General features: G+C 48.1%; 2 protein-coding genes across 6 annotated transcripts in view; one reads left to right on the top strand and one right to left on the bottom strand.

Annotated features, from left to right (window-relative positions):
• samd11 (sterile alpha motif domain containing 11) overlaps positions 1-18460 on the top strand; it is a 100353-nt gene extending 81893 nt beyond the window's left edge. For all 3 annotated transcript variants that reach the window (XM_069183613.1, XM_015336986.2, XM_006641992.3), the window contains 7 exons: positions 4032-4176; positions 9711-9826; positions 11255-11333; positions 12253-12971; positions 14995-15119; positions 15939-16049; positions 16814-18460. In XM_069183613.1, the coding sequence (XP_069039714.1) occupies positions 4032-4176; positions 9711-9826; positions 11255-11333; positions 12253-12971; positions 14995-15119; positions 15939-16049; positions 16814-17053 (1535 nt within the window). In that variant the 3' untranslated portion in view covers positions 17054-18460. The remainder of the gene's footprint in view (positions 1-4031; positions 4177-9710; positions 9827-11254; positions 11334-12252; positions 12972-14994; positions 15120-15938; positions 16050-16813) is intronic.
• Positions 18461-19381: 921 nt separating this feature from the next.
• noc2l (NOC2-like nucleolar associated transcriptional repressor) overlaps positions 19382-27755 on the bottom strand; it is an 87269-nt gene continuing 78895 nt past the window's right edge. For all 3 annotated transcript variants that reach the window (XM_069183614.1, XM_015336991.2, XM_015336990.2), the window contains 4 exons: positions 27143-27256; positions 26278-26413; positions 20349-20510; positions 19382-19801 (listed from right to left, as the gene is read on the bottom strand). In XM_069183614.1, the coding sequence (XP_069039715.1) occupies positions 19659-19801; positions 20349-20510; positions 26278-26413; positions 27143-27256 (555 nt within the window). In that variant the 3' untranslated portion in view covers positions 19382-19658. The remainder of the gene's footprint in view (positions 19802-20348; positions 20511-26277; positions 26414-27142; positions 27257-27755) is intronic.

Raw genomic sequence — 27755 nt, 5'->3', positions numbered from 1 at the left:
GTGGGTTTCTGGGATCAATTAGCTATAGTACTAGCAATCAGACGACCTGGGTGGGCAGAATGGTTTCTCTTGTTTTTAACCCTAATATTCTTATGTGTTTCTAGGTAGTCCTCACTGACTCCTCTTCTCCGAACAAGTCTCTACACCGTTAATGATGTTTTAACGAGATGGTAACTGTGTAAACCTTGATCAAACGCTCGATTATTTAGGTGAATTAAGTTCTGTGACGAGAGTTTACAGCGCGACGCTGTGATGAAGGGGTTTTTGTGCTTTTTCATAGCACTTTTTCAGCACGGCCCCTAGCTTTAAAAATAATCTCCGTGGAGATGTATACATGGTCGAGCGATTGTCTGTAAGAAGTGCGTCTGTGGACGGGCTGTGCGCTGACGTTGATGTCGGTAACGGCGCAAACAGAGGTCCATTGCGGTTGAGCCTGGATCAGGCTCTTTTCATTGCGCACTGTCTGCACAGTGGGTTCTTCTTGTTCAGGGAAACCAGAGCTTAACGGGATAAATTCCTGAGTAATGCTGTTTAAAACGGTTGAAGAAAAGGTATGACAAAAGAGGGATAAGCCGAGGATATTGGAACGCTGGAGCCAGAAGCAGAAATCTCTCTGAAAACCACAGTGAAGAAGGCGAGGCTCTAAGTCCTGCGGGTTTTCTGCAGAATCCTTGCACGCCTTGTGCAGGTACACTGAGACCCTGCCGAGAGGCACAGGGATAGAAACAGGTCTCTTTATAGCCAGGTACTGGAGGCAATTGTGCGAGTGTTAGGGGAGGGGAATTTTGAGTTCAGTGTCTGGACCATCAGCTACAACCTGTTACCCTCCACCCAGGGAACCACAGAGAAAAATACCGATTCTCCTAAAAGAATGATTCCACGTGTCTGGAGAGAAAAAGAAATCAAAACTCTCCCTTAACTCCCGCTTAACAGTAACAGGGATGAAGACATGATTTGGTCAGGGTCAGGGGGTGGAATCCAGAAGAGAGCAGTTTTATCAGGAAAAGAAGAATTACATCTGGGCCTTTCAGAAGCAATCTTCCCGTTCACATCGTTTCAGGTGCATGACCATTAATCATTCCTGTCAGCGTGGTGTTCCTGGTGCCGATTTGCATTTGTTGTGGGACTGTCATGTTATGCAAACATTTTGGAAGGATGTGTCTTCTGTACTGTTGGACTTTCGTGGGTCCCAGATTGTAACTGAAACGTATTCCTGTCAAATAACGATTCTGCGCTTGTTCGGCCCGAGGTGCAGTGGTGCATTTATTAAGCGTGTCTTCTTCAGAGCCGGATGTTTCTGAAATTGCCAGGGGAACAGTATTGGTTAATCAGCTTTGGGGATGTTGTGCACCTCAGAAAGATCCCCATTCAAAGTTAATGGAATATACTGGAGGAGAGTGAGGATGGAAACACACTGGTGGATCTATTTCCTTTCTCATTGAGCCCTAGACACTGTAACATTGTGTGCAGTTCCTATGCAAAAGCTGAACGTATAAAAAAACAGACATTATTCATAGTTGCAGGGAGGCCGTTGTGTCACAAACGTTTTTTGTTTTCGTCATTTTCATTTTCCTGCTGATGTGCTGAGTGGTTTCTAACGCGCCCGCAGCGCGTGTCCGGCGCTGTGGCGGTGGCGTGTGCGAGGCGTGTGGGGAGAGGGCACACGGGGGGGGCCGCAGGCTGAGCCAGTGCGCCAGTGCGCCAGCTGTGTGCCCGCGGGGGGCACCTGGTCTCCGGCGCTGTGGCGGCAGCGTGTGCGGAAGGCGTGGGGGGCGTCGCCAGCGGGGAGGGCACACGAGCGAGGGGGGGGGGGGGGCAGCAGCCAGGGCCCCAGTCCCACAGCGCCCCGGCGCTTCGGAGCGGTGGAAGTCGCCGCAGCTGCAGGCCAGGACGGAGGCGGGAAGGGAGCGTTCCTTTCCCTTAGCCTGATTCCATTTCATTCCGTTATTTTAACAAAATTGGAAGGAGAGCGTTCGGGTTCGAAACGGCATCGACAGAAGAAAGGCCGCCTGTGGGACCCGTCCATCAGAAAAGCAAGGAAGAGATGGAAGAGGGGAGGCCGAGGAAGAAGACCCGGCCGCACCGTTGTCAACAGTTACGAAGCTCACGCTGGCTGGCAGATTTAAAACCCCGCTAGGCTGCGGATGCAACATGCTTATTTTTTTACAAAAATAAATAAAAACAATCCAGACATATAAAAAATAGAACATCCGCTGATCCACTGTAGAATACAGTTGCGCAGACGTGTGATATAAAATTAATAAGCCACGTACTGAACTCCCATTTGAAATGGCTGGGGCTCCGGGGCTCTGAGGCTCTGAGGCTCCCTGCGCCGTGCTGGAGGCTGGCTGCACGCTGGCCAGCCCCTTCGGTTACTCAGATAAACAGATCAATACCTGAGGCTCTCTGCATTAATATCTCTGCCTCTCCGCAGCCAGATCACTCATCTTTATGTGCTTGCTGGGGAGGCACCGATGTGCCGGGGGGATTTGTCAAATTAAAAAGCAAAAAAAAAAAAAGCAGGGAGCAGGAAGGATTTTCTATTTAACACCCTCTCATTAGTTGCACGACTTCCTCTCTTTGCAGGGCTAAATTGTTAATTATCTAACACTTGTTCTTAGTCAGGCTCATCTTCAGCAGGAGACAAGTAAGTCGATTCAAATATAGATCTTATAAAAAAACAAAATGTTTTTTTTAATCTTGTAAGCGTAATTGAAACGTAAGAGTTCTTATTAAACCCTCTTTAACCTCACTGGCTTTCCTTCAGACCAAATGCACTGCCTTTATTCTTTGTGATGCTTGACTGAACTGGAATTGTACAAAATGCCTTGTATGGGTAATGCAGAGCAAGTTAAATCATTGTTAAGGTGGTTATTAATGCTTTATTAATGTATTTCGCAGGAAGTGCACGCCGTCTTGTTTTTAATCTTGTTTACATAGAACTATACAGTAGGTTTTATATGTGTTGCTTAGCTGTAAGAATGAGAAATTTTCTTTTGCCTGACTTAGCTGTCTTAATAACGTACACATGGACATAAAGACCATTTGTTGTATAGCAGCCTTTAATGTTTTGGATTTTCAGTGTTGGAGTGTTGAGTGTTCTTAACACTTTCTAACAGCTGTGAGTGTTGAGTGTTCCAACAGCTTTTGCATTTATGAAATAAGCTTTATCCTTCACAGGGCACTCAGACTCGTATACATTTCCAGTCAGTAACTGTATTTGAATAACTCTAGGAAATGCATAAGCTGGTCCCAAAATTAATTTTTATTTTTCAGCAGAGGCTTTTGGGTTGCAGCACCATATCAGTATGGAGTTATACATTGGAAGACAGATTTATCAGTCTACACAAAAGAGCCAGAATGAACCCAGGAGATAAACTTCTTAAATGTCCTTTGTGTAAACCCTAAAATATCCCCCCTGTTGAGTGTATTACCGAAAGGTTTGTGACCTGCAGTCTGCACCAGGAGACTAGGCCTTGGTCTTGCTCTAGACAAGCAGGAGCCACTGTCTGTGCTGCACAGAGCGCAAGGGCTCTGATCCGTTTACTGATCCGTACTGCGTCTTTTGTGCCTCAGTCTAACCAAGGCCGCGTGGCGTCATCGAGTCTTAGACGTTTCCACGTGAGGGGTCACACAGACGCCAGATTGCTGCTGTGACACTTCACCGCCTGGCACAGCCTGGGCAGAGACCTAGTGTGTGTCTCACACCGGTCCGTACAGTGGATTATACCAGCCACTTACCTGTTTCTTCTGCTTGTCATGATAAGTGGTCCTTCCGATACAAAACCGAGATGTAACTGCCCCCCTCCTCAGTCAGAGGCGCTGTGCTGGGGGAAAGGGGGCTTCAGGGTGGACAGATTCCATGCTGGTGTTAGTGACGGGTTCAGTACAGGCCTGCGTGGTAAAACGTGATGGAAATGATTGGGGTGAATGTGCTGGGCGAGAGGGCCAGAGTGGGCCCGGCCCGGCCCGCGCCGTGCTCTGGACCGGACCGCGCTGACCTTCCGCGCCCTCTTGTGTTTGCCCGGCAGACCTCCTGCGCGCGCGCCAGGAAGCGGTGGCGGTGGTGAGGAACCCCGGCGCCATGGAGGCTCACCTGCCCTCGGCCGGCAGCTCGTCCAGCCAGCGCAGGAAACAGGGCCTGCCGCAGCACCGCGACGCACACTTCTCCGAGAGGTACGCCGTCCCTCCCTCCCCCTCTCTCCCTTCTTCCTGCCGTCCCCCTGGTGCGGCACTCCCTCCTGCCCCTGCCCCTGCCCCTGCCCCGCGTGCAGCGGGCCCGCTGTGTGTCGCTCCAGCGGTGGAAGAAGGGATCCATCCTACGTGAAAGCTAAGACAGTGTCCAAGACTACGCTAGGTGTCAAGGTTCATATTGTTTCAGTGCCCTCGGTTTCTCTTCCTTTTTAGGGCGGTGTAGCCCAGATTTCCACAAGCACATCTGACCAAATTATTTTCTTGAGCAAATATCCAGAGCAAAGGCTTGGTTTTATTTGGCGGCTGTTACTTCGCCCCCTCCCGTAAAATGACTAATCTGCAGAGCAGGCTTGGAGTTAGGACAGAGTGTTTTTCGGAAAACCCAACAAAGTAAAAACTGTTTTTTAGGGTTGGGATTTTTGCTTTTGGTGGTGAAAATAATACAGTATCACTCATCGGATTTCAGTTGCTTTTCTGCAAAGCAGGCAGTGGTCGTGGGGACTGGAACTAATATATAACCAGATGTTTTGAAGCACTGACCATGAGACTTGGCCTGGCACGTAGTCATAGCCAAACCTCTCCAGACCCTGCATGTTCCTGTTCTGCAGTACAGGACGTTTGGAGGAAAACAACATGTAGAGCAGGCCTTTACATGTGGAAAGCAGCAGTTGAGATTCACAAACATCTGTGAGAGGATAAACGTTTGGCTCCCAGATCCTGTTTCTTAAAACAGCTTAGCATGGCATTGGAGATGGGGTGCAAAAACAGCTGTAATAGACATTAAAACAACAAAATAATTTATTGTTAAATAAAAGTTGATGTTTTTCATATTGGTATACTCTATTCCACTTACTGACACAGTATTTAATTTTTTTTTTCGCTGTTGACATCATATCCTGACAAACCCATTCTATATTAAGTGCACCCTTGACTAAGTATTTGTACTGCCTCCTAGCTGACTCTAGGTGCTGCTTAGTCAGAACAGAGATGTGTTCCCTTTTCCTGGACAGGATAAATAATTCTGATTGGCACCACAATCTGGGCATGTATGCAGTATTTTAATTTGAATGGCTCAATACCCAGGCAACAAAAACATTTGCTGCATTTTATCCTAATGCAGAACGTAATTGTCTCTTTAGGGTCAGTTTAGCTTGAAGAGTGAATTCTGTAGCTGTTAGAGGGGCGTGTGACTCAAAAGTGGTCAATTTAAAATTGGTTCCGCATGCGCTTGTGAAGATGTACAAATAGAAAAAAGACCTTATTTGCCTGCTTATACTGTGAACGCTTTAGATGTTTATATTTAAAGAGGAGAGGAAAAAGCACAGAATTGGAAGACAAATAAAGTTTAGATTATGCACTGTGGGGAATAAAATTAAATGAAAGAAGACAATCTAGTTAATAGGCTTTGCCAATTCGCTTTCACAACGTTGGGTTCCTGTTCGGTTTCATCTTATTGGGACCGAGTGATGGAGAAGAGCTCCGCCAGAGCTCGGGGCAGAGCGGACGGCCCCGGCCTCCCTGCAGCCCCCTCAACCACTTTTAAACGAAATGCATGCGGCAGGGAGCGGCGGGTAATTGGCTGTCGATTATTTATGTAGTGCGGCGAGCCCGAGTATCAATAATGGGTGAGGAGAGAGGAAGCCGGGCCGCCCAGGGTGGCGGTGTTAAATTTCCATTTGTGCTTCCTGTCGGGAGCTCAGCAGGGATCAGGCTGGTCTGTGAACCGCTGCAGGTTTGCTGTACAGAATAATTAGCCACACAGGACTGTGGTGTATTAGCCAGGGCTACATACGGTGGAGGTGGGGGGAGGAAGGAGGATGGTTTCTTTTCTTTTCTCTCTCTTTGTCCTTTTTTAACCCTTTCCTGAGCTCTTAACGTCTTTACCTGTTATTAAGAAGAAAACTCCTTCCGCCCCTCTCTGGAATCAGTGGTGATATTTGAAACCCTCAAACACTGGAGTGTTCATCATTAACTCCATTTATAACTTAATGTTATAAGCTGCAAGTTTTTATTCTCCCTTTTCCTCTTTCGAAGTATCCCCATGACAGTGTAGTGGAATTGGAAAAAGAGTTTGACAAGTACACGATGAAGTAAAAACCCGTGACAGACACTCGTCTGAGCAGAAATCTAGAGTGTAGTGTTAACACGCCTGGTACAGATGCAGGTCTGTGCACAATCCTGGGGCACGGTTTCTAAAAGCGTGTTACTGGCGTCGGCCCGTGCAGAGCTCCAGAGCACGGTCTCGGAAGCTGCAGAAGGTTTCGAGTTTTCAGAAATCTCCCATGTGGCCGAGTTAGACGCCATCCGGTTGCTCTCTGACATTGCGAGAGGACAGCAGGCTTGGTTGCTCATTACACCGCTGTCTGAACGTCTGGCTAAAAGGGTTAAAAGAAGAGGCTCCCCATCCATTTTTCAAGCCGGAGCACAACCTTACATCGATTTTTCATAATTGATTATCTGAAGGCCATTAGCGCTTATTGTTAAAAACAAATCATTACGGGGATCGATAATTCTAAAGCCTTGCAAGCCATTTGTCTCGGCCTAAATGGCATATCACATTGAACAATCTGCAAGGCAGATCCTAATGTGCTTGGCATGCGAGCGAGAAGCTAGAACAGACAAGTGGTCTGGGGAAGAGAGACTCATACATTTTTATAAGCTTCCTTTGCAAATGTGCTCCTGTAGAGCCATCGCCTTAATCCCGCAGTCACATTTATAGACGCAGTCCCACCAGTCCTTTCTCACAAACGCCACGGAAAGGGAGTTACTCTGTCAAACTAACAGCCAAGCGAATATGTATTTTTGTATTCCCATAATAAAGAGAATTGCAAAACTGAGGGCGTTAGTTCATGCCAAAGGCAGTGCAGAGCAGGTTTGTTTTCAAAGGTTAACAAAGAGCAAACAAGCCGTTAGAACCACTCTTTACAAAGTGATAAAGGAAACATTGACGCTGAAGGTGCGCTTTTGGTTGTTATCAAAAACAGAAAAAGAGCTGACATTTGTTTGAAACCTGCCCTTCTTCATTCTGTCTCTCTGTGTTGTTTTTCAAAAGTACTTGTTTAAGACTAACGCCCAGGACCTGGCTGTTTGAACGTGATACTCTACCACTTGGGGGTATTGAGGATAATATTAATACACGAAAAAATGGCTTTTCTGTTCGCCTTGTAATTTGCTCTATAGGTTCTGAAAAATTGAGTGTAGTTTTATGGATATACGTATAGCATGTATAGAAATGAATATCCTAACTGCTTAATTTCTAATCTGTGTGCACTCCTGTGCAACCCTGATAGGCCTGCAATAGAAAAGAACAGTTAGACTTGGGGGGGGGGATAGAGCCTGCTGCAGAAATCACCATCTCCGCTTCATTTCTGCCTGCTGCAGAGTCCACCGAGAAGCGAAACAAATGGTTAATCCCTGCCTCATTCCTAAATTGCTTCCTATAAAACTAACAGCACGTCTGCCGGGCACGTCTCCCCATGATTACAGCTAATTACGATCGAACGGACGCCTCCTAGCCTCCGTCATGCAGCTTTAATTGACCGTTATTCATCTGCAGGCTGTCCGGGGTTGTGCGGCGCTTGGCAGCCCTGGTGACCGCGGCCCCGGCTAATTGTGAGGCCTGAGGGAGTAGGCCAGGTGATTACACACTTCACAGTGTAATTACATAAGCATCGCTTGGCTGCTGCCCCGGCTCCCAGCCGAAGGTCACGAGCTGCGTTCCCCGAGATTAATTGGAGCTGCCACTGAAGTGCAAGGCGCTGGCGGGCCGGTTATACGATTAGCATTAACATTTCAACAGCAGTGGATCGATCAATGATTTTCTTCCCTCCTCGCTCTCCTCTGCCTCTTCAGCCGCATGTGGAACGCAATTAGCCCAGAAGCAAGTGATTGAAGCAGGGGGGGAAATTAATATTTGGGGACAGCTTTGAGTCCTGATGATTATTTGTTCCTGATCATGCTTGTGTTTTCTATGTGCTACCTAGACGGTTTTCAGAATTTAGTTCCCTTCTCCCCCCGTTAGCCTTAAGCGATTTTCTTCTGCTCTCTTTGGCTGTTCTGCGCGGAAACTTAACGGCGCAGGGCTCGGCAGTGATCCCCGGGGTCTCTGTGAAGTGGCGTTGCGTGCCGAGGTGTGGAAAACAGTGAAGGCGGAGAGAAGCAATAGGATAGGTCCAGGGAAACAGGATATTCACACGCAGCTCCCCACAACATTTCTAGCACCTCTCAGCAAGTATTTGTCCACTGGCCACTGCTTTCAGAAGGGGGAGGTGGTGCAAACGCAATTAGAAATGATCATGACCCCCCCACCCCCCACCCCAGAGGATAAATTCACAATTTTTTTCATTCAGTCCCGCTTCACTCTTGTCCAAGTGCCCTCACAATGCAGATTTGTGTAGGAGGGCAGAGAAGGAGACAGTCTTTTAGGACCGAGGAAAAGAAAAACTTTAATTACTGCTCTGCTCAAGGGCTGGAAGGACCCCACCTTTTCAGAGGCTTAACGGGCAGGCGAGAGCGAGCGAGGAGGAGGAAGAGAGAGAGAGAGAGAGAAGCGTGTTAATTAGGAAGCCCTTCAGCTTGCAGTCGGAGCCCCGGCAGCAGCATTCTTCCAGCTGTCTGACTATGACAAGCTCCTATTGTGCATTCAGCACTCATTATAGGTGGGGGGGGGGATAGAGGTCTCAAAACAATCCTCAGTACAAACAGCCAGCGGTCAGAACATGACAAGACTGATGGGAAGGCCTGTGCAGAAGAGCTGCCTGAATGCTGATCCCCAGAAGGAGGGAAGTCTTAAGAAGGGCTCAGGGTTCAGATTGGCTAAAGAAGGCAGTCGCATGTAGCCTGCGTATGTGTGTGCTTGTATACAGATGTCATGTACGCGTACTGCATATTATTGCAGGCTCTCCGACGCACAGCGTCCGAGAGGAATGACTTAGTAAGTTTTCAGTGAGGTGCTGATACCTCTAACTGTCCGCAATTATCTGCACTCCCAGAGCAGGACAGTAGCACCCAGCTACTAAGAGTCGTTTGTTTTCTCTCATGTTCCCGCCTTTGTTAGCTAGGTTTGAGAATGAGGGTATTTGTACTTGTTTGCTTCTGCTAGCAGACTGATAGCTGGAAATCGGTCTTCATGCTGAATCCCCTGCCTCTTCTCTCTTTGTGAAAACATTAGTCACGCACTCACAGAAATTGCTGTGTAGTATTTGCAGATATGCAGGAGAATATGAAAAAAAACTAAATTGTAGGTTTACTCTGATGCTTCTGATGGTGGAGAAGAAACCTTCATCTGGGTGAAAGGAGCAGATCAATTGGTTTGATATGCATGTATGCAGCATCTAAGACTTGGACTTGTGTGTAAGGACACTTGTGTGTGTGTATATATAGTATATATAGAAATATATAAATCTGAAGATGTCTGTGTTCCCAGCTTTGTAGGAGAACTTCATGGACTAGCTCACCGTTTTATACTGCATGTCATGTGTGTGAAATTAACAGTGGTCTGTGTCTCTCTTCCACAGGGATCTCTCTCACCCACCCCCCCTGCTGTCACCCCAAAATGCCCCCCACATAGCACTGGGACCCCACCTGCGGCCCCCTTTCTTGGGCGTGCCCTCAGCACTGTGCCAGGCTCCAGGTAATTAGCTCTTTTCCTATTACTTTGAAAGGGGTAAAAAAATTAAGGGTTTATTTGAGATTGTCATGGAGCACAAATGGTGAGTGTAGGATGTATAAATTAACACTGATTTATGCGAAAACCCAAGATACCTAAGGGTATCACCAGGAAACAGCATCATGAGCAAATGCAGGCGCCATTATATGAGGTGACGATACAAGAAAGGGCTAAATGATATTAAATGGTCCATCAGTGTAATTAAAAGACCTTTGCTTCCCAAGATCCCCAAATGATTGAATCCGATTCAGTCAGTTTAGAAAAAATCTGTATCCTGGAGGACAGTTTTAAACATCTGATGCATTAAAACTGTCTTTTCGGAGATAAAACGCACTTGGCCTTCTTAAAAACCACATCTTAGAAGGTGACCTTGGGACCTCTAGCACAGATGCAGCCAATCTAAACTTTATAGCGATTAAAATAAAACGCAGTATGTTGTCCACAAAGAAAACGACGCAACAGCTACACAAAACTGATCTGTTCACATAACAGATGGAGTGGTTAGACGATCTTCCTTCTTTCACCCACTGTTTGCTCTGCCACCGAACAGATATCAGGCCGAGGTCTGTGGTGCGGTGTGGTTTAAGGTGCAGATACTGAGCTCCAGGAACTTGCAGAGAGACTTACTTTCCTCCTCCGAACAAAACCTGTGTGCGACGTTACCACCAGTCGCACGCACGTCTCTCGTTACTCGTGTGTGAATCTTCACTGGAAATGCCTGTGAAAAACGCCTTTCGGCCGAGAACTGGAGTGGTCGACCCCCACGGCCCCTCGCACTTCGGATTGCGAAAGAACTCGGCCGGGAGCTCCACAGCTTTCTCAAGTTCTTCAGAAACTGCTGCCCATGTAGTTTTCAGGAAACAGTGAGGAAAGTCGGGGGTGTAGAAATTTGTGGTAGTATGGGGAGCGGGGGGAGTGCAGGGGTCTTTAGACAGGCCCACAGTTTCAGAATGGAAACTTTTTTTTTAACTTTATCTGAAGGACGGGAAGCTGTATTTCGCAGAAAGAGGTTTGATTTTTCCATCACTTTCATCAGAGGTGGAAAAGGCTCTCAAGAGGTGCCGTCAGTTCTCACTTTTAACCTCCTGCGCCGTCAACATGCCACTCTTACAGTTATCTGTGTTCTCTTTGAACATCATGCCAAATATGAGGATACAGGCACTAGTACTTTAGGGCTCTACACTGAGGCATGAACGTGTTGGTACAGAGCCAGGGTGAACAGAAGCCTGTGAGCCAGTGCTCAGCTCCGGTGTTGAAAGGTGTGTTGGGAATGAGCTGTGCTGTCCTGCGAGGTGCTATATACAGCCTTGCAGCAACCAGACAGGTCTCTATACCCAGTGCCTTGTGTAATGGCAGCAGCCAGATAATAATGCCAGATCTTGTTATCCACAGGCTATGGGTTTCTGCAACCGGCACAGGCAGAGATGTTCGCCCGACAGCAGGAGATGCTGAGGAAACAGAACCTTGCGAGGTAGGGGGAGACTTCACAGCACAGAAAAAGCTCACATTTTATAGTGGTGCATCAACGTTTATAACCATGGATTCCCAGATAAGGAGAACGTAACAACTGCGGCATGCACATGGTATTGAATTTAAAATTTCAGGGGACGCTAAGCCTAAAACTAAGCTGACACGTGTTAAGCATTTTGTAATGGTTCGTATGGGCTTTTCTCCCTGACTGCTCCACTGGCCGATCCGCATAGCCTCTGGCTGGTGTCAGGCAGGCTGCTCATTATAAGCACAGAGAGAGAGAGAGAAGCAAATCACAAAGCAGTCCGAGAGAGATTTTCTCAGGATGTCTCTCACAGAGGACTTGCACAATTAAAACGTAACCTTTTATCAACGCCTAATTTGCTGTCTGATCTACCCGCAGCTATCAGATAGACTTGCATGTCCAGGCACATTACAGCAGAGTCTGGGAATTACATCTGAGCCCTTCGCTCTCTTATCTGCCTTCGCCACCTGATCTGGCTTTTCCACACTTTCTGATGGGTTCACAGAGGTCGGGCCCGGCACTGCTTCTGGGAATTCTCGTATAGATCCGGTGCAGCACAGAGCCCTTCAGACGCCACTCACTTCAGAAATGCCTCCTCTGCATGGCAAAGGCCGCGTTAATTTTTCTTTGGGGGCGATTTTCGTGCCGCTCCTAACCCCCTACGTGCTCTCCTCTCTTCTCGTCCGGCTGCACCTGTCCGAGGTTCACAGTGCTGAACCAGGCGACGTGCTAAACCGAGCCCTAGTGTAGCCGAGCCAGCAGCCACACTGGGACTGTTGCGCTCTCCCCCAGAATAAGTAATAAGTGTTGTGCAAACAGTCAGCGAGAGCGCGTGCCCACTGGCGCGGTGCTGTGCCGCCTCTCACCGCCGCCGTTGTGCCCGTGTCGCTGGCAGGCTGGAGATGTCCGCCGAGCTGCTGCGCCAGAAGGAGCTGGAGAACCTGCACCGGCAGAGGCTGATGGCCGACCCCCTGGCCCTGCACCCCGGCCTGCCCCCGGACCACCCGGCCCTGCGCAGCCTGCACGACATCCCCGAGGGGCACCCGCTGCGCGAGGAGCTCACCCGCCGCAACGCCATGCTGGTGCTGCGGCACAACAGCACGCCGCTGCTCTCCCTCGGCCACCAGGGCGCGCCGGGGAGCACGCCGCCCAAGGAAGCCGGGGCGCGGAAGAGCTCCCGGAAAGGGGGGCACCACCGGAGCGACCCGCAGGGCCCCCCGGAGGCAAAGGACCCGCTAGGGGACGGCCGGGCGCGGGACGGCTCGGCGGACGGACAGGACGAGGAGATGAAGGACTCGGAGAGCGACGCCGAGGTCGCCGAGGACCGGGCCGAGGGGCTGCCCAAGCCGGACGGCACCCCTCTGACCTCCGACCTCGGCCCGGGCAAGGACGCGGCCAAGCCCTGCGACAGCGGGAAGGAGCCGAGCGACGTCTCCGGCAGGCAGAGCGCCCCCTGCGGGTCCTTGGGGCCCGAGTCTCCCAGCCACCACCCCTTCGCTCCGGGAATCAACAAGAGCGAAGCCAAATACCTGCCGCCGGGGGCCGCCCCCCCTCTGCCACCCCAGCCTCTGCCTTTCGGGTTCCCCTACACCGCCGGGCCCTACTTCCACGCAGGTACGCCTGGACCCGTCTTTAGACATGGGGGGGGGAAGGGGCACCAAAACCAGGCTCTGGGAGTGCAGCCCTTTTCATCCTGGCTAATGTGGCCTGAAAGAGTCAGGATGCTTTGCAAGCACATACCTGCAAAAAAAATAAAACGGGTACGAGTGACGGAGAGGGTTCCTCTTGCAGTTCCACGAGTGCTTGACTGGTAAAGTAAAAAGTCAGAACTGTCTTTGAAGAGCCGGGTTTTGGGAGAGCCTTTTGCATACATGAATCTGTATTTTCCATACAGATTTACCCACAGGCAAAAGTGTTGGCACCACCGCTTGAAACAGTGCTGTTCACAATTTAGTTTATTGAACTGTACTTCAGCAGTGATTTCTGGGAAATAATCCATTCTGACATCTAAGGTACCAAAGCAAAGGTACCATGTGAGTTGTCCCAGTTCAGACAGGGGGTGCCATCAGTTCGGTCTGCAGTTTCACAGCTACCTCACTCTAGATCACAAAGCAGCAGTGTCTGCTAAGTGCACCAGTGGTTCTGTCTGCAAGGATGTAGCCTCGGTGGAACAGTATAGATTGAACTTCACAAGCAGAAGTGGAGATTTTCATTTGCAGAGTTAGCGTGCAGTAGACAGTGGGAAGTGGTCTGTCCTAACACATGACCATAAACCCCCCCTCGTGTTGCTGAACGAATGGACAAAAGGCTTGGCAGAAGACGCTGTGCCAGAAATAGTCCCCTCTTCCAATGCTCTCAACAGATGACAGTCTGTCAAAACATTTGTGTTCATTTTTAGTGTGGGAGAGCTTAACTTTTTCCACGTTTCAGTCCAGTCTGACACATTGGAGATGCTTTAAAGAGGTTTTTCTAACTTCAGACGGGATGAGTCAGTGGCAGAGACGGCAGTGTGTGTTTTCCTTTTGAAATAAAAATGAAAAAACACGATCAGGCTCCCCCATTCCTTACTCATCGTCCAGCTCGCTGACTTTCCACTCGGCTGGACTTGCATTACTGAGAGACGCTGCTCATTTAGAGCAGAAAAAAGGCAGATCCCCCCTTTTTACTGCTTGAAAAAAAAGTGCTGGATAGGAAACAGTTCTCTCTTGCTCTTTCCAATAGTCTGGATGGAGTTCTTAAGAGGAAAATGTTGGCGCCTCATGACAGTGAGAAAGTAACTAACTTTGAGGCTGAAAGACAGATCAACTCTGAGTCTGACATTGAGATTTGCTCAAGAGGTGAGAGTTAATCTTTCTGTGCACTTCTGAGCTCTGTCTTTACCCCCAGGGTCAAGGGTCTCAGCTCACTGACTCTGTCTCGTCTTATAGAGGTATGAGGAAGAAGCACTCCTTGATTTCTGTTTAAAATGACAGACACATCGAGCATGCTTAGGAGGAATCTGCTCGAGTACGCTTTAAGACTTCCAACCAAAGGAAAATGGAAAAATCATTTAGAAGATTCACATTTAAAAAACATTTTCAAATATAGTGAAGTGCCTACAAAGAAAAAAAGATTTTGCAACTCCAAAGTTTTAAGATTATTCCCTACCCTTGTGGTAACTGTAATCATAGTGGGCCTTGTTGTTTTAAGGTTGGTATTGTACATGTCTAATATACTTTGTGATCATAAATGTGCATTTAACTTTCCGATGCCAACTCCTGCCACTACTGGCCTGAATTGACCAAAACTAAGTCTGCATGGGGAACATTAGCACAGAAACAGAATATAAAATATCTACAAGATTTAAGCACTTACAGTAGGACAGGTTAACCTCGGTTTTTAAAGGGGCAGACATCGGTCTGGCTTCTCTCCGCTGTCTCCTGCAGCTGTGGCACAGTTGCCATATGAAACACATTAGCAGGGACTTTCCTGCATAGAGACCTCCCGCAGGAAAAGGCCCAGGAACTGACCCCTGCTGAACTCTCTCATAGAGGGGATCATTAATGTAGATGTGTGGTTCAGAGGAAGAACATTCTGCTCGTGGGCCTGCTGTCCATGTGGGCTCCCAGTGATTTATGCTTCCTCTGACATCCCCCAGGCGCTATGGGAGGTCTGTTTCTGGATGGGGAGGAGGCTGGAGCTGTGGAGGATATCAGCAAGTGGACGGTGGATGATGTCTGCAGTTTCGTCAGCAGCCTGTCTGGCTGCAGTGAGTACACACAGGTGAGGGGGTGGGCAAAGAACAGATGAACTCTGGAAAACCCCTCAGAATCCCACACCCTATCAGTAGCTGTCCAAGCCCCAGTCCTGGTGCATGCCAGTGCAGTGCAGTATCTGGTACGGCCTGCTTTTCTTTTGTAGGCTAAATGCGTAACTACAGAAGTGATCCTACTAATCTTTCTGGGTCGGCTGTTTTACTCTTAAGACCAGTGGCCTTTAGAAGGGATGTGAGGACCAGCAGGAATAGACAAGCAAGCAACATCAAAATATGATCACCTTTAACCAGAGTGCAACGCAGTTTTAAGGTGCAGCAAAGTGTTAAAGCTTATATTTTATTTTGTTGTTGCTTGCATTTTGTGGGAGGGATGTGTGACAGGACTTAACACAAGATGGCAGGGAATTAAGAACAGCTGTTCAGTCAAGTTCAGTGGGAGAGTCAGAAATACGGCAGCTGACAGCACAACTGAAGAACATATTTTTATTTTAACAACAGTACAGAGTAATCCTGGGGAGGAACTAAGGCAGGATTTAGATCCCTGTCCCTGTCACACACCCCCCATCAATGAATGTAAATGAATGTGCATCTGTGGATTTTTAATGAGTAAACCATCAGGGTCTATAGACACATGCAGTAGTGGAATGGACATAAAACAGCTGTTGCTGAGTGACATATTAATGGTGTGGTTGACAATGGTGAAATGGCCCTTCACACCTTTGCTTCCCCTCGTGTTCTTGTGGCTTCTTGTAATGAGAGGCAGAAAGTGAACAAGGCGCCTGTGTTCCAGCCAGCGGAGTGACGCAAGTCCGCCTTTGCCCATACAGGTCTTCAGGGAGCAGGCCATCGATGGCGAGACCCTGCCCCTCCTGACAGAAGAGCACCTGTTGAACAACATGGGCCTGAAGCTGGGCCCTGCACTGAAGATCCGCTCCCAGGTACCGCTCGCCGACCCGCGAGACCCACCCGAGCTGGACTCGACACGCACTCTCTGGTCTGGACAGCACTGCAGACCTGAGCTCACGCCAACTCCTTTAAAACAGCTGGGGTCGCTGCCGTCATAGTTTAAAAGTTAGGCGCACAGTTGCATCTCCTGGTTCCGGCAAAGGGGAACCCCTATCCTTGTAAGGTTAATGATCCGTTAAGAAAACAAGAATCATTTGTGTGCCGAAGAGTAATCAAGATTTTTTTTTTCAAAATCATTTCTGATTTAAATTTACCCAGTTTAATCACCCGCTGAACTAAACACAATCATAATGTACTAACTCTTTCTAATCTGGTAGTTAGAAAAATACTGGGGTGGGGGGACCTCAGAGATGCTGATGTACCATGTCTATGATTATATAGGGGCACACTGTAGCAATGGCAAGGCTCTGTGCTTTACTTTACAGCCATCAGGAAAGCCTTCTGTAACAATCCAGTGTGAACTGAAAATAATGTAAATCCACTTCTCAGCAGGACCGGGAAAAAAAATAACTTCTGTAATGAGGCAGCTGAGTTTCTCTTAGTTTTCCTGCTGAAGTGGGCAGACTATGCTTGCTAGCTTGAGTGCCTATTTTAATTAAGGAACAAGACAAGGGAGCAGCTGGGTAAAGGGACACTTTTGAACAGAACACCCAGCCTTGTCCTTTCCCGTGAGAGTGGCACTGTGCCACTCCGCCTGGTGGCTCTCCTGACTGTGTGCCGCTGGTTGTCTCCGCAGGTCGCCAAGCGCATCGGCAGGGTGCTGTACATGACCAGCTTCCCCCTGCCCTTCCCTCTGCAGCCACCTGCTCTGCGCCCCCCAGACCGGGAGCCCCCCGCCTCCGAGATCCGCCCGCCCTCCACGGGCAGCGTCGCCTCCCCCTACGGCGTCCTGCCCGCCAGCCGCATCTCGCCCAAGCAGGAGAACGGAAACTCTTCCTCCGCGGGAATCGGCGACATCACAAAACCGCCGTCTTAAAACAAAGGGGGGGGGGGAGAGGGAGGAGGGAGGGGGGGGGCCGGAGCAGCAGGAGGCGCAGCTGCATCCCCGCGAGCGAGCCGACCCTGAATGGCCTGCGCAGAGCCCTGACCAGGGGCACATGACCTTTTTGTTTGGACAGAAAAGAAGTTGTCACCTTCAGAAATTCTCAAAGGCTGCAGAACCCAAACACTGCTGCAGTCAGGGGTTGTGCTGGGATAAGTACAGAGACAGGAAGTGGGGTGGACGCGCGCGGGCGAGAGAGAGAGAGAGAGAGCAGACAGCTGGTCTTTAACAGCCTGCCAAAAAAAAAATGACAAAAAAAAATTCTTCTGTCAGGCAGACAGAAGCTGAAGGAAACGTGTCTTTTCCTGGGATGGCCCGTGCCGAACATTTTTGGGCACATAAAACACAAAACAAGTTTTCAAAGGGGGGGGTGGTGGCAGACTTTGCTTCGTAACGCGGTTCATCCCTTCATCATGTACAATCCTCACCCGCAAAAGAAAAAAAAAACCGGAGTTCCACAATTTTGGCAACTATGCATTCCAAAGGATCAATACCAAAGATTACAAAAAGGATGTGATCCATGTTTACAGTGGATTGGTATGGCCGGGGCTGCTGCTGGCTGGGAACGCCGGGTCCTTGTTTTGTTTTGGCTGAAAGGACAGTTTAAGAAACAAAAGGGCAGCCAGCTTTCCAGGAGCACGAGGGCACCAGCCAGTACTGTGACTCTACAGGGAGAGGGGTGACCCCCCCTCTCTGACCCGACAGCCACCAACCCTGGGATCTGCTTCCCCTTGCCTGCAGACGGGACACGAGAAGTGCCTCATCACAGAGGTGATCAGTGAGACTATGGATCACAGCTTTGGATCTCTAACCCGACAGATGTCTTTACACGCCAACGTTAACTACTGTGGGGTGAGACACCCTACCTACTTGTACAGTCATGTGCAAAACACAAACAAAAAAAACTGAACATTACATAAGTGGTACTTTTTTGTTATGTGTAGTTGCACGTATTTCTTTCGATTTTTTTTAAAACAAAATCTGACTTGCTAACTCTTGGTGGTACTTTTTTTTGTTTTATTCCTAAATTGTTTGATAAAGTTATTTCTAATGTAATATTAAAGCCCCACCTCAAATGCTGCTTCATAGCAAATAGTAAAACAAAAAATATTTATGACATTTTTTGTTGTAGGTTGACATTATACATTATGTATTCATCCCCAGAGTGGATGGTGAGGATCAATCTTTAACATAATAATGGTGCTCTTCCTCGTTTTGTCTCGTCATGGGGAAGAGATAATACACCAAGCTCTTTATGCAATTTTTTTTTAAGTTGTTCGTTTTGGAATTTCTTTGAAACGTAAACAATGTTAATTAAACAGTCTGTAAATTTGCCACCTATGTTTTGCCTACTTGCTTCTTTACAGCCCATAAAATAAATCCTGTCACCAAAACCAGTGTTCAACAGTACTGCAAAGCATTTAAATTGCAACTAACAACTACTGCATGCAGTAGAATGTGTTGCGTTTTTAGTGCCTCTCTGTATAACAGTCACATTTTTACTTTTATTTGAACTCCCGCTTCACCAAGGCCAAGCAGAAAGTGTGCCAGGGAGAGGGTGACCAGGACTTGTGAGCGCAGCACACGGGTCTTTCAGTGCAGAACAGCAGCGGGCCTGCTGTCTTGCACACTGACCTGCACTGCAGCTGCTCCCTGGTGTCCAGCTCAGACCAGGGCAGGGTTCTGACAGCAGCTCTTCACCCAGATACAGCAGAACACACACCGCCTAAGAAGGGAGCTGATCACATATTTGGTAACCACTGGGATAGTGGGACATTATGTGGACAAAGTCCTAGTGCCAAGCGGCTAAAAGCACGCGTCTCAAAATGCAGCCCTTTCCTTCCGCAGTCCGCAGGAGTTTATCATCACACCGATGCAATGGTGCCGCAGCAGTGTTAGCGTTGCGTTCACAGCAGGGAGTGCTACTGCAAACCACACAGCTCCTGTCAAGATCTGCACCCGCGATCCCCGAGCGCTCATACACCCAACACTCCCAGCCCGCCTGATACCAGCCAGCACATCGCTGTGCTCTCCTGCTTCATTGCACAACATCCATACATTTTGACAGTATTAACTGACACCTTTCAGAACCCTCATGACACCAGGTGCCATATCAAACGCCACAGCCCCTTCAAGTATCATGCAGCGCCAGGCTCACAGGACTAGACCACTTCAGCTTTTGTGGACACCACTTAAGCGACTGGAGCTGCCAGCGATGGCAGTGTCATCTAGCGAACACAGAACCACAGCCGTTAACTGCCCTCTTCTCCATGTGTTTTTATGAAAGAAATGTTCATTTGCAAAGATACAAGTTTAAATTACCATAGGCAAGAAAAAAATAAAACAATGGCAATCAGGAAATATAATACAGGAGGCAGTTGCCTGAAACAATACAAAACCACACGCAGGTCTGTAAGCCCGCGGTTTTGGTTACAGGGCTGGAGGTGTGAATGTAGCACAGGAAGTCCCCCTTCCCCCAGCAAACCTGCTGTGCAGAGGTGCTCTACAGTTCACGGAGACTGAGACAAGGAAATCTCAGTTAATCCTCATCTGACAGCACCAGGTCCTCCACCATGTCTTCGTCGCCGTGACCCAGCTCCTCCAGGTCGCGCTGGCTCAGCTTCTTCGGGGGCCTGGCCTTTGCCTTCCCCTTGGATGGCTGGTTCTTCTCCTCTTCCTCATCTGCAGGAGACAGGAACGCGTTTAACAACAAACGCAGGGAGGGCTTAAAAACCGGGAGGCCTTCAGGGACGAAAACTGAAGTGCTGTTGTGTGATGGGGGAGGTGAAAACTTGTGGAGACGCCAGACGAGAGCACAGAAAAAAGAAAAGCTGTGCAGATGCTGCTGAACCTGAAGCTTTTGAAGCCATACCTGACAAAACTGTTCTCAGAATGAGCAGAGAATGGTTTTTAATCATTAAACAAGAACTCGCAAAAGGCTGCAAGCAATCTTCTGAATACTGCTGTTCACACAGCACCTTCTGACACAGAGGCAAATCCAATTCTAAGGAGAACTGTACGAGTTCAGAGAGAAAAAAAACATTAAAATCAGAAGATCCTTCTGCCTGTGAATACCACGTGTTTACTCGTGATGGATAAACTAAAAGAAAATTTCACCCTGAATTGCCGAAAGGTTGATCGAAAAGGAAGTATGGGGGATGATGTACTGAAATCAGCCTTTTCTTGAGTTTTTGCTCCTATAATCTGACAGGATTAAGGCCATTCTTACCTGCATCGTCTTCCCCAAAAGCGTCTTCTTCATCACTGTCTCCCTCCACTTCATACTCTCCCTCTCCACCTTCCTCACCCTCGCTGCTCATGTCTGACAGGTCGGCCAAGAAGTCGTCGTCGTCGGAGGCCTCCCTCGCTCCTGCAGTCTTCTGCTGCTTGGCTGCCATGAATCAAACAAGCAGACAGCAGAGGCGATTAAGCCAGGTCGGTAGTGAGCCCTCCGCTACATTTGCTGGTTTTTATGCTCCCTTTGGAACATGAAGAATAGATTGCAGAGCTTGGAACACACAGCTCGGAAAATGGGAGACACATTTCTGACTGGCTGCTCACCAGAACACAAGAGAGCCTAAAGAAGAATGGGATGCAGAAAAAAAAAACACTGAGAACTATAATGCAGATATTTTACGATACCTGTCCACTCAGCTACGGGGATCATTGCCCTGCAAAACCTATTAACCTATCAAGAGCAAGGATGGGCACAGCCCCACGGTGTGTACAGGAACTCTGCAGTTATCACCTGGTTAAGACTTGAAACATCTAGTTTGACATCTCGATCTAATCAATTAGCTCAATTAAGTAACTAAAACCAGAGTTGGACTGCCAGAGCATCCTCTGCTCTTGAGCAATCTGGCTTGCTCATCCCCGATCTCAATCAATCTCTGTGTTCCAGCCACAACTCGGCTCTCCGAGTCTTGTGTTTCTGATGCCACTGCAGATGTTTATTGCTCTCTTCTGGCGAGCAGTACTGCACCTTGATATGTTCGACAGAGATTCGCAGCCTGTCAAGATTATAGGTTAAAGTGACTTTATGCAAGAACGATCAGTGCTAAACACACAGGCATGAGGAGATGCCAAGAAACGAAGCAACTAATTGCTGAACACCGAGATGAGGAGCACATAGGAAAACTACAGAGAAACAGCCCTGGCCCTGCTCTGACAGTGGAGATTCACCCAAAACAGCTTTGATCTTCGGTGCTGCTACACAACAGCGAGCTGCCGAGTTAAAGAGCGTTTCTTTTCCCTCACATTTATTAAATTTGCTTCTAGCTGGGGAAAGGGACGACACTTCAGAAGTTTATAATTTTGGATTCTTCTCCAAAAACACACAGGGAACCAATAAAAAAAAACAAGAAATAAAAGGAACAAAACAGCAACAATAAAAAAGAGCCCTAACCAACACTTCTCACTTCTCTTTTGATCTCACAAAGCCGTTTTCTCACCCAGCCCGCGCCACAGCCCTGCCTCTCTTGCCTGGCCAGGAGCTGGAGAGGAGAGCAGAACCACTCGAGCAGAGGAGGAAGAGAGAGGCTGTTCAAAGGCATGCCGAAACTCTGCCCCCGCCTGCTCTCTCTCTCTCTCCTGCTGCGGGGGGGCCGACAGGCCTTCGTTATCTCTGGCTCCGCGCAGGCCGGGCGGCCCCTGAGGCGTGAGTGCCGGCTCCTGGTACTGACAGGTTCCTGACAGGTTAAAGAGGGAAGTTTAACCAGCTCTGAGAGGCGTTGTTGAAGGCGCACATCTCCGCTGGCCAGAGCAGAGACAGCTCTGCACAGACTTTCGGGAAGAGGGCAAGAACAGCATTTAATTCCTATGCTGCTCTTCAGCTGTGTAAGAAAATGGTGGAAGAATCTGTACTGTTTGTTCTTATCCCTGCAAGGAATTACCATCGGACCAGGACTTCACCAGAGTCTGTAATACACTCACAATCAGTATGGGCACCACAGCAGAACTTCATTCAATTAACATGCCTTGAGAAGAAAAGAATTCAATAAATGGGCATCACCACCAAAACCCAAATACAAGTGAGCTTTAAAAGTCTCCATTCTGAAGGATACCGAGCACCTACTCCTCAGCTCTCAAGCTCTATCACCTGACTGCTGGAGGAAAACAGTTCTGTATAGCCCACTGGGGCCACAGCTGTGAGGCACAGCTGGCCAGTGCCCCCTCAGCTGGGCAATCCTGGACTGGCATCTATAGAACTGCAGGACTGAAGAGACTCTCACCTTGGAACGATAGCTCCCACGGAACCAGTCATACAAGAAGCAGTAATAACTGGTGTGAAAAGAGAGAATACATCCCAGAGGAACACAGACTGATTAATAATTTGAGAGTGCAGAGACAAAAAAAATCACTCATCTCAGAAATGTTCAAAATTAAAAACTTGGAATTTTCTCCAATGTGAGATGCTTCAGCTGAAAAGCTTACCTGAATAGCGCTAAAGCCAACCCCATCTCTACCAAGCAAAATATCTTTCACTCACTTATTCAGACACATTAGAGTTTGCAGTTTGCAAACAGGACAAGGCCGTCTTCGCACTGTACAATAATAAAGGCGACACGTTCCCAAGCAGAAACAGAACTTTGCCAACAAAATAATAGTAAATGTAAATATTCTAGAGGTCTCGATCAAGTGATGGCAGAAATATCAATTTTCTGATTAAACAGGTTCACAATTACCATCCTCAAATGATTTATAGGGTGAAAATGAAATTTACTTTGACCATGTATAGCCCAGAAACTGAATTATAAAAATACAAAATGGCACCTTTAATACACAAACCCATTCACCACCCCGAATAAATCCTAATTTGTCCCTTTTCAGCTAATCTTACGGGAGTACCAATAAAGCAATAAAAAGGCAATCCATACAGACTAAACTACTGTCCTCTGATTGGCTTTGAAAATCTGCACAATGCCTTTAAAATAACAAAGACAACTTGAACCTCTTGACTCAAGAGATCCGCAGATAAACCTCTAAGAACAGACTTTCCCTCAAAGACTAAAAAACAAAACAGGAATAATTAGAGGCCAGGGTAAGGATCTCTTAAAATTACGCTCTTCAAGAGCTCAAGAGCTACAGCCTCAAGGAAGGAAACAAAAAAAAAACACTTTCAAGTTTTATCTTTAAAACATCAGCTGGACACTATTAATGCCAGAGCTACAAGCCATTTCTAAGTGGTTCAATTTGAGCTTTGCAGCAACAGCAGAGGGCATTTTTCTTAGAAAAACACCGTGCTTGTCGATTCCACCTTTACTTCTTCAAGCGCGACTGTTTGGCCCAGATGTCACGCAGGTACGGCAGTGGAAGGAATGTCTTCCGATGTGTTGCTCTTCGCAAATTCAATACGAACTCTTGCTCAGGAGACCCATGTTTCGGCGGCCCAACCACGGGACAACTGAGAGACTGCAAGGTGCGAATGACGCGTCCCAGCATTCAAACACAAATAAGCTCAACTCCAAAACACACTAAGAGGTGGTTCAGATTGTATACAGATGGACCGACTTGCGTCACGGAGCAATATTACACACCAAGCGGAAGAAAAGGCGTTTTTTTTTATTTAGCTCTGCCATCAGTCGTGTGCGCCGTGTTTCGCGTTTCATACCTTTAGCGAGGGGGAAAGAAAAGCATCTCTCTTTTCCTTGCATTTTTCAGAACCGGTCATAATTAATTTGGGGTGTCACGCGGTGGCGGGAGGGGGGGGTTCTCCTGCAAGCGGGGCGGCCCTTTCACCGCACACTCACAAACAGGCCCCCACCTCCCAGGTCCAGACAGCCAGCGAAGCCCTCAGCTCCGCTCCCTGCCAGACAACACCGGCCCCCCCACCCCCCCTCCCCTAACCTCACACCACCACAGAGCCCTTAATTATTAGCTGCCGCCCTCACAGACAGCGGAGCCCAGAACGCCAGTTCCGCAAAGCTCTCACCAGGAGCTGGCTACTTGAAAGCCTTTAATTGTTTTCAGAGCGCTGCTGAAGCATTTCCAAGCGGCGGTTTGCCTGCTCTCGTTCAGACGGGGGTCTGGGCAGCGGTTGATAAGTAACGTCTGCCCCCAGAACCCGCACGGGAGAGGAAACGTTTTTTTTTTGGAAAAAAAGAAACGCGCACATAAAAAACGACAAGAGGAATAAAAACAAAAAAAAAACAGGATGGCCGGATTAATTGGTAAACAGGAGGTTGGAAGAAACAGCTCCTCCTCTCTCCCTTCCTTCACTTTCTCTCTGCTCTCCGTCTCACTTTCACCTCCTCTCCCTGCTGTATCTATGACAACTATTTGATCAGCCCACCACCAACTGGGGCTCTGTGGGTTGCCAAGACGTGGAGTGTTATGGATCACAGAGAGTGGGGAAGCAGGCCCATTACTCTGTGTGCCTCGGGAGCGGGGCGCGGGGCGCGGGGATCTTTCCGAGCCAACTGTTTTGAATTATGAACCCCCACCGGGATCCAAGCCTGCAGAAAAGAAAAGAGCTTCCTGTGAAAGCGAGGGGCTGGCGAGAAGAGTCTCTCGCAGGCAGTTGCCCGAGCGTCAGAGGGGACAGAATGAATACCAGATGCAAGAAGCGGAGCAGGGCTTGTTTTTCGGGAGGGGGCTGTTGGCCACAGCCTGTGCCCTGTGCATGACCTACACAGGCACAGGCATCCCGAGACACAGGTTAGAGGCTGGAGAGCCCCATTAAACTGGCAGCTGCACACAAAGGCCTACTCACGGAGCCCACAGCTCCATTCCTCTCCGTCACACACAGCGCAGGGCAAAAGCCCCAAACACCGCAAACCGAGTTACAGCAGAGCCTGGAGTCTAGCGGCCACACTTCTTTCTTCTTTAAAACTTAAAGCTTTCTATTGCTCAGTCCTGGCATTATCCAGACCAGCTTTACACAGATGGGACACACAGACCTCAGTGACCAGCACTCTGCTAACTTCACCATGAGAACCAAGCAGACGAAGGGAGATTGCCCGACTGCCCTGCGCTACCCACTGCCCGGCGAAACCTCAACAGCCTACAACTGTGTCGCGTTCGACCAGACCCACTTCCACCTGACTAAAAAAAAAGCAACCAACGAGATATCCCAATGGCAGGGCTACACAAGCACAGCTTGTCTCGCATGCATGCAAGCCCACTGAAAATTTCATTCTGGCTGAAATGTGCCGGCCCTAATATAAATCTGATTACATTTCTGCCCAGACCTATTTCATTTAAGTATAAACCTGTTACGCTGTGCCTGGAACTCCACAGTACAAATTCAGACTTTGAGAAAAGTTCTGCCTCCACACTGAACAATAGAGGACAGCCCCCTAGTGGCTGAACCGGGGGGCTGCAGCCCATTGCCAAGCACACTCACCTTGCTGTTGCTTTGAGGTCAAGACAGTCACCCTCAAACAAGACTAAGCGCCACAGGGAGGAATGGACAGTGCAAAGGGCTTGGTTTGGACAAGAGCTGGGAAACGGAGAACATCGGCTCGGACCCTCACCATGCCGCGAACAGAACACAGGGCAGATAATGTGGTGGTGCACCAAGGCAGCGAAGGGTCAGTGGAAACCCAACCCACCCAAAACAACAAGCAGGCACGATCAGAGAACACCACCTGGGCCCCTCCTGCTGTTAGGCCCCGGCACTAGTTGTCTCTAGCTGGTGTGTCAATGTCCACCACTCTCTGGGCATGACAGCCTCTGAGGGGACTATACCAGTCTTCTGTCGATGAGCTTGTTCCCGAGTCCCACAACGCTCAGTGTAAAAAGGTGCCTTCTGTTCTCAGTTATAAAGGCACTCAAAGAAACTTTTTACCTAACTTTTAAATGCACTTTGGTCAGGAACCCCCGAGGGAAAGTGATCGCTCCTGGTGCCAGTGAACAGGTGCTAGGACCGAGAGGCCAGGCTCCAGGCCGAGAGGACCCTGTAGGGCTCAATGCAATGAAACACCACTACCCCTCATCCACAAGGGAAAGGCAGGGATGCCAGGGCTGCTGTGTTCTTCGGTGACCTTGGTGGTGGTAGGACTAATATTTTGGACAGAGGGTGGGTTAAGAAAGTGTCTTCAGGCCCGTCTAGCATAAATAATCAGGTAAAGGCCTTTGAAAACGGCTAAGAACAGAACATCGCAATTCTAAAAACTTACTTTCAGGAGGAAAGTTTTCTACTTCTTTTATTTCTGTACCTTTGACTTTGAATCCAACGCTTTCATCGTCAGAAGCGCTGTCTGACTCAAAGAGATCCTTAAACTCTTTCTTGTCTTCCTCTTTTCTTTCGTGCAGCTTCTTGCGTTTGATCTCGGGCAAGTTCAAGTCTTCCATCTGTACAGAGAGGGAGAGAAAAATGTTTATTTCCCCACACAAACTGATCCTCCATTTGGGAAAAATGATATTAATTACTAATTTCCTCAAATGTAATATAAACAACCCCAGGATATGCAAAGGGTAAACCCGTCAAATTAAGACCCGGATCTTGGTTCATTGTATGTGACTGCAGATAAAACAACCTCACAACATAAATAATCTATTTTTTAGACTCAATTCTCAAATGACTGTGATTCCATCAAAAGTTGCTTTGGCTTTCTGTGCTACTAAGTTCAGATGAAAAGAAGACCAACATGGACAAGGTTAGTAACATCTAGTATGGCTATAGAAAACGGGACATGCCACGTCCTCACAAAAGGTTGCAATCAATCCAACAGGAGCTCTGTAATTCTGTAATTATTTCTTTACTTCTTGAACTACTGGAAGAAAATATGTATGTTAAAGCACACTTCTCATCCTATTAAAAGATGCACAGAGAACTGGTTCGCCACTCTGCAGCTGGAGGACTGGTTCATCACTCTGCAGCTAGGGAAGGACCAGTTCATTATTTTGCAGCTGGAGCAGAACTACATATAAAAACAATGGCAAAATAAAACCATAAAACCGGGCTGGGCAACCACAAATACAAAGAGAAAGAAAAGCTTGCCGAAGCAGATACTTTCCACTTTTCCAGGAGTTTCTCCTTTAAGCCCAGAAATACAGTAAGGCCCTGTGTATGATAATTACCCTCTCTTTCCCAGAGATCTCCAATTGAATTTCCTTCTCTCTGAGTTTCTTCCAGTGACTGTAGTACTTGGTCAAGGGGGTGCCTTCCTCTGCAATCTGCTTCTCCCATGCCTCCTGCAACCACGAACAGAAGGAAATATTAAAGCCAGGTCATTAAAAATATATTAACCCTATCAAAAATTGAAGAACATGCTCAGGCTGGTGATCAAAAATATGCGCCTTCAACAAAAGAATTTTAGCAGGAAATAATACAGTATCCAGAGCGGGGCCTTTTAAGATCTGTCTGCCCTCTTGCAAGACAGCCCAAATCATTTGGGGATGAACATGCAAGTATGTGATTAAAAATGGCATGTTTTTGTCTGAAATATCATACTTGTATAGAAGCACTTTCAAGTGTTAAAGAAAAGATGGAAGGCAGAGGACAAATAAAGAATAAAAGGCAATTAGGGACATTAAATGATGTGAGTCTTGTTATTTTCCATACGTGTATCTGGAATCCGTTTGCTAATCACCAGAACAGCAGTCCCGTCATGCCCAGAAAGAGTTCAGCACATGGTCAAGTTTTAATGGTGCTTTGCAAATGCTGCATTTCCAAAGCTGTGGACCACTAAAG

This window comes from Lepisosteus oculatus, chromosome 25 (genome assembly GCF_040954835.1).
Source record: "Lepisosteus oculatus isolate fLepOcu1 chromosome 25, fLepOcu1.hap2, whole genome shotgun sequence".
Lineage (NCBI taxonomy): Eukaryota > Metazoa > Chordata > Actinopteri > Semionotiformes > Lepisosteidae > Lepisosteus > Lepisosteus oculatus.
The sequence above is the reverse complement of the archived record's forward strand: the minus strand, read 5'-3'. Positions and strand labels throughout refer to the sequence as shown.